At 37.9% G+C, this 14,242-nt stretch overlaps 1 protein-coding gene across 10 annotated transcripts in view; it reads left to right on the forward strand.

The window, feature by feature from the left end:
• Positions 1-7,721: 7,721 nt before the first annotated feature.
• ABI1 (abl interactor 1) overlaps positions 7,722-14,242 on the forward strand; it is an 88,700-nt gene continuing 82,179 nt past the window's right edge. For 7 of the 10 annotated variants that reach the window (XM_031939832.1, XM_031939831.1, XM_031939837.1 and 4 more), the window contains exon 1: positions 7,823-8,034. In XM_031939832.1, coding sequence (XP_031795692.1) covers positions 7,918-8,034 — 117 coding nt within the window. In that variant the 5' untranslated portion in view covers positions 7,823-7,917. Of the gene's footprint in view, positions 8,035-8,566; positions 8,987-14,242 lie in introns of those variants that run through there. The other 3 variants (XM_031939839.1, XM_031939840.1, XM_031939836.1) reach the window with 2 other exon arrangements.

Below are 14,242 nucleotides of genomic sequence, written 5' to 3' on the forward strand. Positions count from 1 at the left end.
TGTACATGTCAACATAAAAGTATAAAAAATATATAAAATGTTGGAAAAATACATATAAGGTGATTTCACGGAGGAAAAGGCTATGTATTCTAGGTATTTGTGGAGCAGGCTAGACATGAAGAGTTGTATTTGAGGAATAACAGGAGGCCCAGTTTGTCTGAAGGAAAGAGTTCATGGAGGTGAATAATGTATTACAAGGCTGAAAAGGTACTTTGGAGTCAGCTTATGAAGGTCTTTAAATGACAAAGATTTGATTTTAGAAATGATAGGTTGCCAGTGGAGTTTCTTGACCTCAGAAGGGACCTACTCAAACCTGTGCTCTAGATATAGATCATTATTGTGTTTTAGTATTTACTTACCTATGGACAAGGTGCATTTCTTCCCTTTCCCAGAACAGAAGTTCCCTAAAGGCAAGAATTATTTCCTTCCTCCTCTAGATTTGTAGACAGGATTAGCACAGTACCCTGAAAATAACCTTAGATGAAAGGGAAAAAAAATGTTTGTTGAATTGAATTGAAGTCCCTGTGTTCAAGGCAATCAATCAGTCTTTGCACTCAAGCAGCTTCCCATCTATTTGGAAAGACCAAATTATTGTTGGAGACGATAGCAGATCATACATGATAGTATAAAACTGAGAATGAAAATGAATGGTCAGCAGCCTATGATTTAAAAAATGATAATAATGAACTATGATTTTGAGAGGCAGCTGTAGTATAGCAGCCAGAAAGACCAAGGTTCCAGTTTCACAATTAAAGCCTGTGGGACTTTGTCATAATGTCAGTGTTGATTTCACTTTTCTAATACCTCTGGAATTCCCCCTTCTTCTCTTCTCTGACACTGCTATTCCTGATACAGACCCTTATCACTGCAACAGTCTACTGGTGGGTCTGTCTGTCTCAAGTGTTTTCCCATCCTGATCTATCCTTCATTCAGTCAGGAAAGTGGTTTTCCTAAATTGGTAGATCTGATCATGTCATTCCCCTACTCTTTAAACTTCAGTGGCTCCCTATTACCTCCAGAATCAAAAACAAAATTTTCTGTTTGACATTCAAAGTCCTTCATAATCTAGACCTCTTCCTCACACTTTCAGTCTTCTTAAATCATATACTTGCAATTATTTTCATTTCACTGAAATAATTTTGCATCGCAGGTAGTTGTTAGGAAAAATTTTTACAAAAGGTAAAGGTACTCTACAAATAAAAGCTACTAATGTTAAATCACTCAATATGATATGTTAGAAATATTCTTTTAAATTTATTTAAAGTTATTGGTATCTAAAAATGACAGGTTTGTTTAAAATATTTACCTACTTTGTTATGAATTTTAAAATTTTTCTGCAGGCTTTTTACCCATTTGGAGAACTTCTGGTTTAGAAACTTGGCCCACAGATACAAATTAGTACCTGCTTATCAACTTATGGTCTCAGAGAGTTGCCTTGGACACTGAGAGGTTAATCACTTACTAAGGTCACATAGCCACTTTCTAAAATAGCCAGGCCTAACACCTCTGTCTCTCTGACTTCAAACTCAGCTCTTAATCTCCTATAGCAAGGCCGAATCTTGGGTTTTTATAGAGAGGACAAAAGCTAGAGATCATTTTAATATACTCATTCTGAAGATAATTGTGATATAAATTCTCTGATTTTTTTTTATAAAGATGGATTTATGGTAAAAACATGATATCAAGGAAAATGCAATGCACATTATTTTGTAGATGTTTATAAATAAGAATGATAGGAAAATTTCAACTACATTCCCTGGATATCATCCAAGATTTTTTCAGGAAGTCAGCATTTTGGCAAATAGCATGAAGACTAAACTTAGTAGGATAGAGTTAGGAATAGATCTCTTCTTTTAATAGCTGTTATTTTAGAGGAAATGTTTAAATACTCACTTTGATTAATGTCAAGATCAACTAGTATTCCCATTAACTAGTTTGAGAAGTAGCAAAAGGCAAATTATACAAAGATGGGAAGATTAATTATATATATAGTTAATATATAGGATGACAGAATGAAGATTCAGGAAGATCTGGGAAAGCTGATACAAAATTTTACGATCAGGCTAGAAGGGGGGTAATTGTATAGTCACAGAATATCAGAAGTGGAAGAGACCTCTGAGGCTAGTTCAATCTGTAATGGAAAAGACTGTTCCACACTAGCTTCCTGCCTCCTCCCTGCCTCTCTCCTCACCCCCTGAACATTCCTAGGGAAGCAGTCACTAAGTGAAGACTCCTAGGGTTAGGATATTCATTACCCATTGAAGAAGGACATGATTTGGGGGCATCTGTAATTTTTTTAAAGCATTATTTCCCTTATGTTAAGCCAAATCTACCTCCCATCCCCTCTACTTGTGTTTTCTGTGGCCAAACCTAACAGTCTAATCCCCTTTTCACATAATAGTCCTTGAAATACTTGAAGATTTCCTCCTTTGTCCCATTCCTTAATTTTTCTCTTCTTCAGACTAAACAACCCTTGCCTTGGGCTAAGTGCCTACTATGTGCCAGGCACTGTGCTAGTGGTGGTTGAAGATACAAATTTCATAAATGAAATATGGTTAAAAAAAAAAAAGGTTGTATTGCATTTTAGAAACCGCACGATTTCAACCAGTCTAAAGTGCTTCCTGATACAAAAGGTACATTGTTTTATGATCAGTATTCTACTGGTGATGCTATAAGGTTACAAATCATGAAGCATCAGGATTGCAAAATAATCAAAATTGTAGTGGGAAGTAGAGAAACTATGATAGTGCAAGAGGGTTGAAGCATATGGCCAATGACAATTACATGCATGAAATATAAAAGAGATTGCTCATATTGTTTGACCACTTAATTAATAATCTCTTTCTCAAAAGAACTGCAAATTATTAACAGTAAGAAAAAGTGCTCCAAAAAACTAATAAAAAAGAAATGTAATATTTTAAAAATCTGAGATTTCACTTTACACCTAGCACACTAGCAAAGATGAGTAAAAAAGGGGAGGTGGAGGTTGGGAACAGGTGATACTGAAGGGTTGGTGGAAAGACAAGAATGCTAATGCACTGTTGGTAGAATTGTAATTCTGGAAAGCAATTTGGGATTGAGAGAAAGACAAAGAGAGACAAATAGACAAGACACAGAGAGAAACATAGAGAGACAGATAGACACACACACACACAGATACACACAGAGAGAGACAGAGACACAGAGAGAGAGAGAAAGAGAAAGAGAGAAAAAGAGAGAGGAAAGGAATGAAGGAGGAAGGGAAGGAGGGAGGAAATGAGGGAGAAAGAAAGAGGGAGGAAGGGAGAAAGACTGATTAAGGTTTCCATAAGCTTTGCCCTAGAGATCACACTTTTAGATAGATTCTCAAGGAGGTCAAATTAATCAATAAACATGAGGTCCAATATACACCAACATATTTCTATCATTGCTTTTTGTAGCAGTAAATAACTGAAAACATCAAATATGCTCTTCGATTGGAGAATGGCCTTCCAAATTGTGGAACCCAGATATTATGGAGTATTGTAGGTACTATAAAAAATGATGAACATGAAAAACCTCAGAAGACTTAATGAGGTAGAGTGAAGTTAGCAAAAACAGGAAAATAATGCACATAAAAACAATGTTAATTGTAAAGAACAGCACACCCTGGACTATCCCTCCCTTAGCTCTTTACCCAGAAACACAATACTGCCTCAGTATAAATACCTTTGCTTGGCAACAAGAGATATTATGTCTAGCCCTCCCTTTGTGGATTAATTTAACTGCTCTACTTCTCCCAACCCCATATTTTCCTAATCTTTGTTTTAAGGGATGATGCAGCTAGGTGTTCCAGTGGATAGAGCACTGGACCTGGAGGCAGGAAGACTCAACTTCCTGAGTTCAAATCTGGCCTCAGACGCTTGTTAACTGTGTGAGCTTGTCTGCCCCTTGTCTGCCTCAGTTTCTTCATCTGTAAAATATGCTTGAAAAGGAAGTGGCAAACAATTCCAGTGTTTTTGCCAAGAAAACCCCAAAGTGGGTCAAAAAGGGTTGGATATGACTGAAACTATTATCAAGAAAAAAATTTTCAGTGATGTAGGGATATTTGAGAAATGATGGTGATATAAAAAGAAAAGCTATAAAAGCAAATTAAAAAAAAAGATATCATGAAGCATATATATGATTGGGAAAGGTAGTCATGTAGGAAGCATAAGGAACAACAAAGCTGAGGAACACTATACTTCTTCCCAAGGAGCCCCGCTCAATTTTAAGGCAGATCTCAGAAAATTCTGATATCTAATTATTAGAAAGTTAGACTTGTTAAAACAATTTGTGTATTCTAAAGGTAGAAACTAAAAATTAAAATTCCTATAAAAGGCATTCAGTACTTTGGATAGATTCTCCATATGTTCATTGACAGACATGAATAATAATCACATCAGCCAAGAAGATGCAGATATTCTGGAATGTATCTGTGGAGAGAATATTTATGGGGATAACAGATCCTTTGAAGTACCTAAGAGTGTGGCCAGAAAAAAGAAGAGGGACAGTCCTGCTGTATTCTTTAGTAATTAGATTGATTTGGGAGAATCGGATTAAAATCTGAGGTCAATGGCATGTATCTAAAGGAACATGACTAGGATCTGAAAATTATGACACATGAGGAATAGTGAATTGAATTGTGAATTTTTAGCTTGCCGATACATGGAATTATATGTATGCAGTACACTTGACAGGGATATTAAATGGAAGACTAATGCTGCATCAATTATAACGGCAGAACTAGCCCAAATGGTTGAAATTTTAAGAGGTGCAGATTTTAGCACAATAGGAGTAAAAAGTTTTAAGAATTAGAAATGGAATGGGGCTCCTTTTCAAGTGGTAAGCTCCTTAACACTGTAAATAATAATAATAAATAATGATAGTTAATATTTATGTAGCATTTATTATATATCAAGTGTCCCACCAATATTTAAGAAGAGGCTCGTTGATCTTCCATCAAAAAGTGTTCAAGAGAAAGTTGAATGCTTTTCTATTAGGCATGTCAAGGAAGTAACACTTGAATTGACTAAGAAGCTAAACTAGATAATAGCTAACATCTCCAGTTCTTAAGATTCTCTAATGCTATAATTTAGTAATTATATGTATATGCTATTATACAGCCTAAGGTTCTTACTGAGTGATCCTGCGCAAGTCACAACTTCTTTCTGCCTCAGTTTCCTTATCCGTAAAAGGAAGCTAATTAGAGCATCCAACTCTTAGGTTTATGGTGAGGACAAAATGAGATAAAACGTGTGAAGTAGTCTTCATATTTTAAAGTGCTATAAAAAAGACTAGTTATTATTATTGCTATATGTTCTAAAGAGTCTAGAATAGTTAACTTAATCTGTCAGAATATGATTCTACAATTATGATTTTTATAGCATATAAGCTTTTAAGTTTGAAATAGAGAAAAACTGTGCTTCACAGCTTCAAGGTTTAAACTCTATCCCTTTCTCGTAATACAAAATTCATTTAAAGCGAGATTTTTATAGATGGTAGAGTCAGTAAAGGTCTAATGATTATCCAGCTTAATATTATAGTTCTGATTTGAAATATTCTGACTTGTTGTCCTGTAATTATAGTGACATTATTTTCCAACCTCCAAAATCAACAAATATCATCCAAGAAAATAATTTTTTAAAAAATTTGATGATTGCACATTCAAATGGTCATTTTTTTACATATTGCAAGTACATGTAAAATTGAGTAGAATAAGAATCTAAAAACTGGGTTCTATTTCTACTAACTCATTTCTCAGAGCTTCAGTTTCTCTTCCTCTCTAAAATAGGGATTATAAAGCCTGTTCTGCTTATTTTAGAGAGTTGCCATAAAGATTAAATGAAAGTATTTTGAAGATGACAATGCATTGTAGACAAATGGAAAATTTTTCTTAATCACTGTAAAAAAATTATGCTGTTGAAATGCAACATTATATTTAAATACTTTTTTTTTTTTGTTGTTGTTATTGTCGTTATGCATTTCTACCTGAGCAACTCTTAAAAGCTTATAACTTGAAGAAAAAATGTCAACCAGCATTGAGGGAAGGAGATTCCTCATCTGGGAGATCACAATACTAGTGAAATCACAAGTCCCCTGTCTTTATTCCTAAAGAGGTTTTATGTATTTATGTATAGGACATAATCTATTTTTAATAACTCATATTCAATTATTTTAAAATTATGTTCACAATATGATTAAATATGAATTGCAAAGTAATTCATTTACTGATTTATTGGTCTAATAATCAGGAGGGATGTTTCTAAATAAAAACAACTTTTGATTTATATTGTAAGGAAGGCTAAAAAGCACAACTATTATATATTTTCTATATAATATAGTTATGCTATAGTTAAAAAGAAAAGCATGCTGTATATAATAAATGACACACAGTTCCATGTAACCCTTTTCTCTTCTATCATGTATGCAGAAAAACCCATTTTATTGAAGTTCAGGTAGAGGCAAAATAGGAACCTGGAATCAAATTCGACCCCAAACACTTAACTGCTGCTATTAGTTTGTATGACCTTTACAAATATTATCTCATTTTCATCTTCCTAATAACCCTGGGAGGAAGATGTCATAATTATCTTTATTTTATGGAGGAGGAAACTGAGGGCAGCAGAGGCTGACAGTGCAAGGACATATGCCTGACCATGACACTTAACCTCTCTAACTCAAATAGGTAGGACATTTCTCAGGGTTATCATTAAAGCTACAAAAAAGGTATTTATATGCAAAGCACTTTGCCAACTTCGAAGTGCTATATAAATGCTAGTTATTATTAGGACAAGTTAAAAACACAAGTTTTAACTACTTGTGACAAATATAGTTTTTTTACTACTGGCGAGAAAGGAGAATATAAAGTTTTTTTGAGGAGGTTTCGTATACAGCAAGGGCTTAATAAGTGCTTGTCAATTAGTGAATTCCCTATTCCAGTAATACATGTCACAATTTCCTGGCAGATGGTGGGCGCTTAGTGGACTTGATAATCCCTATTGGGGGCCAGAATTACAAATGATTTCAAACGTTTCCAAATTAGTTTGATGCCATTCCATTTAGTGCAGCCAACTCTGGCCCCGTGCAAGCAATCCAAAGCCGGGAGAAGCACATCCCTCTCGACTGAAGAGACGACTAAAAGGAAGGCGGAGGCAATGTGCATTTATTATGCGCCTGCTGTGTGCTAGGTTCTGAGGATTTCAGGAAGACCCGCGCAGGCCCCGTTTTAGGAGTTTCCTCGGAGCCGGCCCACCTTTCCCCGCAGCTGCAGGAAGGGCAAGGCTAAGGTCAAGGCGCGCCCACCGGCGCGTCCCTTTTCGGATTCTTCCCGTGGCTGACAAACAACTGGGTGGCAACCAGGAAGCCACGCTCTGCACTTCTCAGGTGCCACCTGCTGGCAGGCAGGAAGGCAGACAGGCCCCTCCGCGGGCTCCGCACCTAAAGCCGCCGAGCTTCTTCCTCTTTCCTCTCACCTCCACATTTCCCCCCTCTCTCTCTCCCGCCCGGAACTCACACACGCGTGCGCAGTGGCCATCCGGGGAAAGTCCCCAGGGTGGCGTAGTGGGGAGAGAAGACTACGACTCCCAGAGGGCCATTCGAAAGAAAAAAGACCAATTTCCCAGGACAGAACCAGCGGGGGGAGGGAGGGTTGGGGCGAGAGAGAAGGGGAAGCTGAAAGCTCGCGAGTTGCGAGAGCGAGGCTGCCGCTGGTGGGGGTGAGGAGGAGGAAGAGGAGGAGGTGATGTCCCACAATACCAGGCGGGAGGGCGGGTAGGCGGCTTGTATCCGGGCTGGGAGGCTCAGAGGCTCGGAGGCTCGGACTCCCTGACTCCCTCGCGTCGCTGCTGTGTCCCTGCCGCCGCTGCCGCCGCTCGCTGTCTCTTGAACTCGAGAGGAAGCGATGCGGAAGGGAGGAAAATGGCAGAGCTGCAGATGCTCCTAGAGGAAGAGATCCCGTCCGGCAAGAGGGCGCTGATCGAGAGTTACCAGAACCTGACCCGGGTGGCGGACTACTGTGAGAACAACTACATACAGGTGAGAGAGAGGGAGCAAGGGGGAAAGGAGAAGCAGCCTCTGCCCTGCCCGGCCGGGTCCCGGGAGCAACCCCTGCCGCCCGCCCGCCCGCCCGCCGCCCCCCGCCCGGGCTGCGCTACAGGAAGTGGGCTGGGGTGGGAAGAGAAGGGGGAGAGCGAGAAAATGGGTGAGCGCCGGAGGGGACCCGCTGCCGCCGCCTGGCCCCCAGCCCGCGGGGCGGCCCCCAGCCCGCGGGGCGGCCCCTCGGGCTGGCCCGAGCGCCGGGTCCAGCCGCCCTGCGCGCCGCGCCCGAAGGGAGCCCGGTCCGGAGGGCAGGGGCACGGCAGGGAAACGGAGGCAGCGGGCGAGAGTGTGTGTGGCTGTGTGCGCGCCTGGCTTAGGTGGGAGAGCCGTGTGTGTACATGCCTGTCTGTGTGTGTGTGACCGCACGGGCAGAGGGTGGGGTGAGCGCGGGGGAGGGGGTGCTTATGTCAGCGCGCCCCACAGGGTGTGCCGGGGAGGCTAGTTGTTTTTTTTTTTTATTTGTCCTGAGTCACGGCGCCCGCGAGGAGGGCCCACTGGCCGAGGGCCCCTGACCCCCGGGCTCCCCGGCCTCTGTCTCACTTCCGCTCGGGTTGGGGCCTCTCCTGCCCTGGGGGTGCGGGGCGCCGGCGCTGAACGCTCCACTCCCCGAGCCTCCGGAGAGCCAAAAGTTCTTCCGAGTCCGGGCTTGCTCCGTAACTCGGAGCCTCAGCTTCCCTGTCCTCTGAGCGCACTTTCCTGTCCTTCCCTCCGAGGTGGTGGGTAAAGAGCCAAGGTCTCCGAGGCAGGAAACGCTGTGGGATGTGTGTGCGCGCTTACACTCACAAGCCCACCCGTCCGAACACATCGCCGTGGGGATGTGGAAGGCTCCGGGAGCACGATATAGTAATGTGACAGCCGTGCAATACCATGGTCGTGAAACCTAGAGAAGGTCTGTCATATTGTAAAAGCCGTGTCATAACTTAGTCATGCGATCTAGAGAATATCCAATAATGGGAAATCGGTACCAATAATGGGTAATAAAGCAGCTACAGAGGTCTGTCTGATAATGTAAAAGTCATGTAATTATGTACTCGTGAAACGAAGAAAACGTCTACGGAGTTTTTATAAGCGATTGTCATCTGATTTTCTTAAACTCAGATAAGATGGAAATGCATTTCTCACAACTCAGCTGTAAAATTTTAAAGTGTGGAAATAATGGAGAAATTGTAATGGGCGGTATTACATCATATGGGACACTTCGTATTAATCATATGGTAAGAAGTTCCCTAAATATTGGATAGTCATAGCAAATAAGGGCTTTTTGAAAGAGCTGAGTTGCTTCAATAATGAGGTATAGAGAAAATCCTGTATGCAGTTATTTTGACAGTGCTTGCATTTCCTCCAGTTTATCTTAACTTAAAACTCAAGAGAAGGAGGGGTTGCTTTTGTAAATATTTAGAGTCTTTCTTAATTTTCATATTCATTTTAACATACAGTAAGCCCTTACTATCTGCTAGGCATTGTGCTCTATTAGTCATGTTAAAAATGTAGAAAAGATTATCAACTTTTATTGATAGATTTTTTTTTAAAAAAAGTTGATTTTGCACACTGAAAAATAATCTGTAGTTCACCAAAATGAAAAGTACATATTAAACTGAAGATACAAAACCAAGCCTTGAAAATTCAGGAGAAAATTTGAAGGATCTTACAGGTCTAAATATAAAATACCTTATCTGAATCCTCTAAAAGCCTTTTTCCAAGCTCTGTAGGTACTTGAAAAAGGGGAGGTTCCATTTAGTTTTATATGCTGGAAAATAGGACAGGTACATGGTATAGTAACACGTTTTAACCTGTCCAATTTTTTCTTTCTTTGTCATTGTAGTTGTTTCTGCTTTTCTATTGCAAAACTTGGAAGCAGTTAAAACTCTACCAAGTCTTTTCCATTAACATAAGTTGCCTCATATTCTATACTTATCTTCCCTAGCAAAACCAGAAAGCCAAGAATCCTATCAGTGATTCTCAAATTTTTTCATTTTGTCACCTGTTTTTTACCCTAAGTCCTTAAAAAGATAGGAAAATATGACAGGTACATATAACTAATTATTAGAATATAGTCCTTTATGTTTTAGGCTCTGCTGCGTGCTTATTTTAACCCACCCCGCCATCAGAATTAGCTAGAAAGTGAATGTGGTATTAGTGGAAGGTATCACCACTGCTGTTCTTATTGCTGTGGCTGGATGAGGTTTTCAGTAATGTTCTCTTATGTGTTTGACCTAAAAGTTGAAAAATGACTTTTTTTGAGTCTCTTTTGTCCCCTTTTTGTGTATCCTAGATGCTTTCTGATATTAGGAACTAATGCACTATGAAAACAAATATCTTTGGACGGGGTAATGATGATGATATACAGATATATAATGTTTTGAAAGGAACATTGTATGTCCTGAGGTAAAGTTGAGTAGTAGCTTTATGGTTTTTTAAGTGGTAACTTGAATATAGGTTTGATCTTTTTTTTACAAATTGGCTATTTAAGGAATTTATCACTGCCCTCAAATATTTGAAAGGCTATCATTTTAAAGAAAAGAATAGATTTAGGCTGCTTGGCATCTGAGAATTAGAACCAGTGAATGGGGGCGTTATTGAAAACAAAATGTTTTGGTAAAATGTGAGGAAAAACTTCCTAAAAGAGCTGTTAGAACATAATATGGACTAATATTGTTTCATTTCAGATCTTAAAACTGAAGTAAAATGACCATGGTCAAGAATTTGGGAATTAGAACAAGAGTTGGATTAGATGTCCCTCTCCATTCCCTGAATCTGATTCTAGTGTGATGTAGTGAGACTTCGTAGCAAATGGGTTTGTTGGTTAGATTAGTTTTTAGAGCACATTTCTAAAACTTATGTCATGTGAATTCGTAGATTATCCTTATTGAAGAGAAAGTCTGGCCTCACAGTTTCAGTTTGGATTGTAAGAATGGAAATGACTTTGCAAACTCTGCAACTAAATGTCATGGAGAACACTCTGAACAGTTGGTTTCTGAAATCATGTTACTGGTACAGTGGTTACTAGAAAATGAAATTAAAGTGTGTTGGAAAATCTGTATTCTGGTGGAATTGGTCAGAGTGACCCAGAGCTTTTTTTTTTTTTTTTTTTTTTTTTTTTTTTTTTTTGCTTTCCTATTTCTTCCCTTGTATCCAATCAGTTACAGTACCATTTCCTCTCCCACCCCTCAAGACTAGGCATTTATGATCATTTCTCTGGGCAGTTGTAGCTCAATATATCTTCTGGCTTCTAATTTCTTTCTTCCCCACTCTGTCTTTTGCATTGCTTCTACATTAATCTTTTTTTGGTACACATCATGTTACTTGCTTTATTTGATTCCTTGTTATCAAATATGCTTTCAATGATCCTTTGAGTTCATTCAAGACCCTTCACATTATCATGTTATCTTATCATTACAGCCTTCTTTATAAGGCGTCCCTCCCTGCTCTCTTCCAATCAAACTCTGGAACAGTTTGTATATTAGAACTATGCATTTGAATTTGCACTGTTTTCCTGATGGTTTCTGTTCTTTCATTCATTTATTTATCTATCTACCCACTCATTCATTCATTCATTTATTTATTTATTTACTTTGGGGGAAGGTAGTTGGGGTTAAGTGACTTCCTTAGACTCACACAGCTAGTAAGTATTAAGTATCTGAGGTCAGATTTGAATTTGGGTCCTCATGAGTCCAGGACTGGTGCTCTATCTACTGCACCATCCTGCTGTCCAGTTGGGCTATTAATAGAATGTCCTTCCTCACTCCTTACATGACACTTTGTTGAGCACTTGTAGTATCCTTACTGTTTGTGAGTTTGTGTTATGGTTTGTTTATAAATTACACAAAAGCTTATTTAAACTTGGTATTATCTTCATTGTAGCAGTGCTGTGTATAAAAAAGGGTTGAGTAAATGTATCATAAAGTGCCACCTTGTTCTAGTGTGTGAAATGTTGAGGTGTAACAATTATCATTGGATACTATTAGCATCCTTCTTTGAGTCATTAACTTCTTTGACAGCTGGTTGAGTTCTGGTTTACCGCTTGCATTGGAGACCTTTGTGAAGACGTGATAGAGGAATAAAACACTTAGTTCCATCAGAAAAGAAGCCAGAGGGAAAATATTCAAAAGGATTGTCCTATTTTTATTAAAAATCATGGAATAATGGTCCATGGAATTCTGTGGTATATGCATTTCTGATCTTTACCTATGTTATTTCATTTGAACATCACAGTAACTCTATTAGGTGCTTACTATAGAAAATCTTTCTTTTACAGAAAAGTCAACCGAAGTCCAGAAGGGTTATATGACTTAACCTGTCGGTACACAGCTAGTAGTTTCCAAGTTTTTCCATTCTGTCAGGAGGGCAGCTTAAGTTACTTATTTTTCTAAGATCATAGGATTTATGAGGCCATTTACTCCAACCAACTCATTGTTCATATGAGGAGATGGAGGCCTGGGAGGCTAATATACTAACCCAGATTTTTTTGAATTCAGAGTCACTTTCTTCCATGTACGTTTCATCCAAAGAGAAGGAATAAACTATATATAAAAATAAAAAAAGTTTTTTTGAGTGAGTGATTCACAAATGAATTTCTAAAATTAATCTAAAATCTTTTAGAAGCTTTTTTAATCTTTGAGGTAAATGGGTGAAATCCATCTTTTCGTGATTGTCGGACAGATTGTAATGTTGGGTAGATTACAGATCTGGTCTAATGTGATAATTATGTTTTCATAAATGGGACTTTTATATTCATATGACAATGTAATCTTTGAAATTTGTATTGAGTCCAGAAATATGCATCTTTTTCTTTGGACCTATAATTTTTTAAAACTTTAATTATAATCAGGTTTTATTAAAAATTTTTAGCATTTTTTTCTGAATTATCTTGTCTTTGCTATAAGATTTTGTGTCATTCTTTTGGTGAGAATCTTTTTTTAAAGTAATTGCTAAAATATTCTCTTAATCATGAGAAGAGTTAAATCATTTTTTCTCATGCTTTTCTCAGCTGATTTAATCTCCAGAGTATGCTAACACTTCTTAGAGTAGAAAATGACTCTTTCATGTCTCATTTGTGCTGTGAATCTGATTTTGAAGAAACCCTTTTCTATAATTTTGGTAAAATGTTGTACTTTATTTTAGATATTCATGAATTAAAAGTCCAAGATGTTTAATGAAGGGCAGATCTTACCATGAAGAAAAAAAGACTGAAGGGACATTGAGAAGAATATGCAAATATATTCCAGTAAAGTACATAAAATATTGCTGATGGGAGAAGTAGAGGTAAAAATAGGAACAAGTTAAACTGTAATTTGAGGCTTTGGTAAAGGGAAAAAAAAACAAAACAAACTTATTGGAATTTTTCAGTGTTGTTTTCAGTGTTGGTTGATATGTTTTGACCAGAAAGAAAAAATCAACCTTAGTAGTGTTTTACATCTCTCATTGCTTTGTCCCCATCACGGACTCATTACATTGAATGAAGTAGTTTTCAGTACACTCAAGATATATGAAACAATATAAAGAGGAATATCTGACTTTGTACAGTATAGTACAGATAATTGATTTCAAGCTTCTTATAGCAGGAGTACTGATTGACCAGAAAAAAAAGTAGTGAATTTTTTTGGATTTTTCTTTGAATTTGAAAATTCTTTGAATTTTTTTTTTCCTGTTTTGAACAAATATGTCTTCTATTAATGAAGGACTCATATTTATTTCTCAACATCATTGGTGGCATATTACCAAAAGTAAAATCTTTTTTTTTTAAACTTTGCTTCTTGCTTGTGTCTTCCATTAGTAAAGTAATATTAATTTTCTTTAACAGAAATTAACTGTCTATTAACAGTGATATTCATTAAGAAAATTGCAGAACAAAAGGTATATATTAAAATTGATATTGGTTAGGTAACCTATTGAATTTTAAGAAGGGATAATATTAAATATATTTGAACTGCAGTCAAACTTGTCATGAATTCTTTATTGTGCTAATAGGCTGATATAGTATTTGTTTTTGAGTGGGAGAATGAAGAATTTTTTTGAGAGCCATATAAAATAGAATCATGGATTTAGAGCTGGAAGAGAAAATAAAGGTCATCTAATTAAAGCTCCTCATTCTACAGACCAGGAGCTAGTGCAAAAGAGATGAAATGATTTGTTGTATTGTTGGGAC

This window comes from Sarcophilus harrisii, chromosome 5 (assembly GCF_902635505.1).
Source record: "Sarcophilus harrisii chromosome 5, mSarHar1.11, whole genome shotgun sequence".
Classification (NCBI taxonomy): Eukaryota; Metazoa; Chordata; class Mammalia; order Dasyuromorphia; family Dasyuridae; genus Sarcophilus; species Sarcophilus harrisii.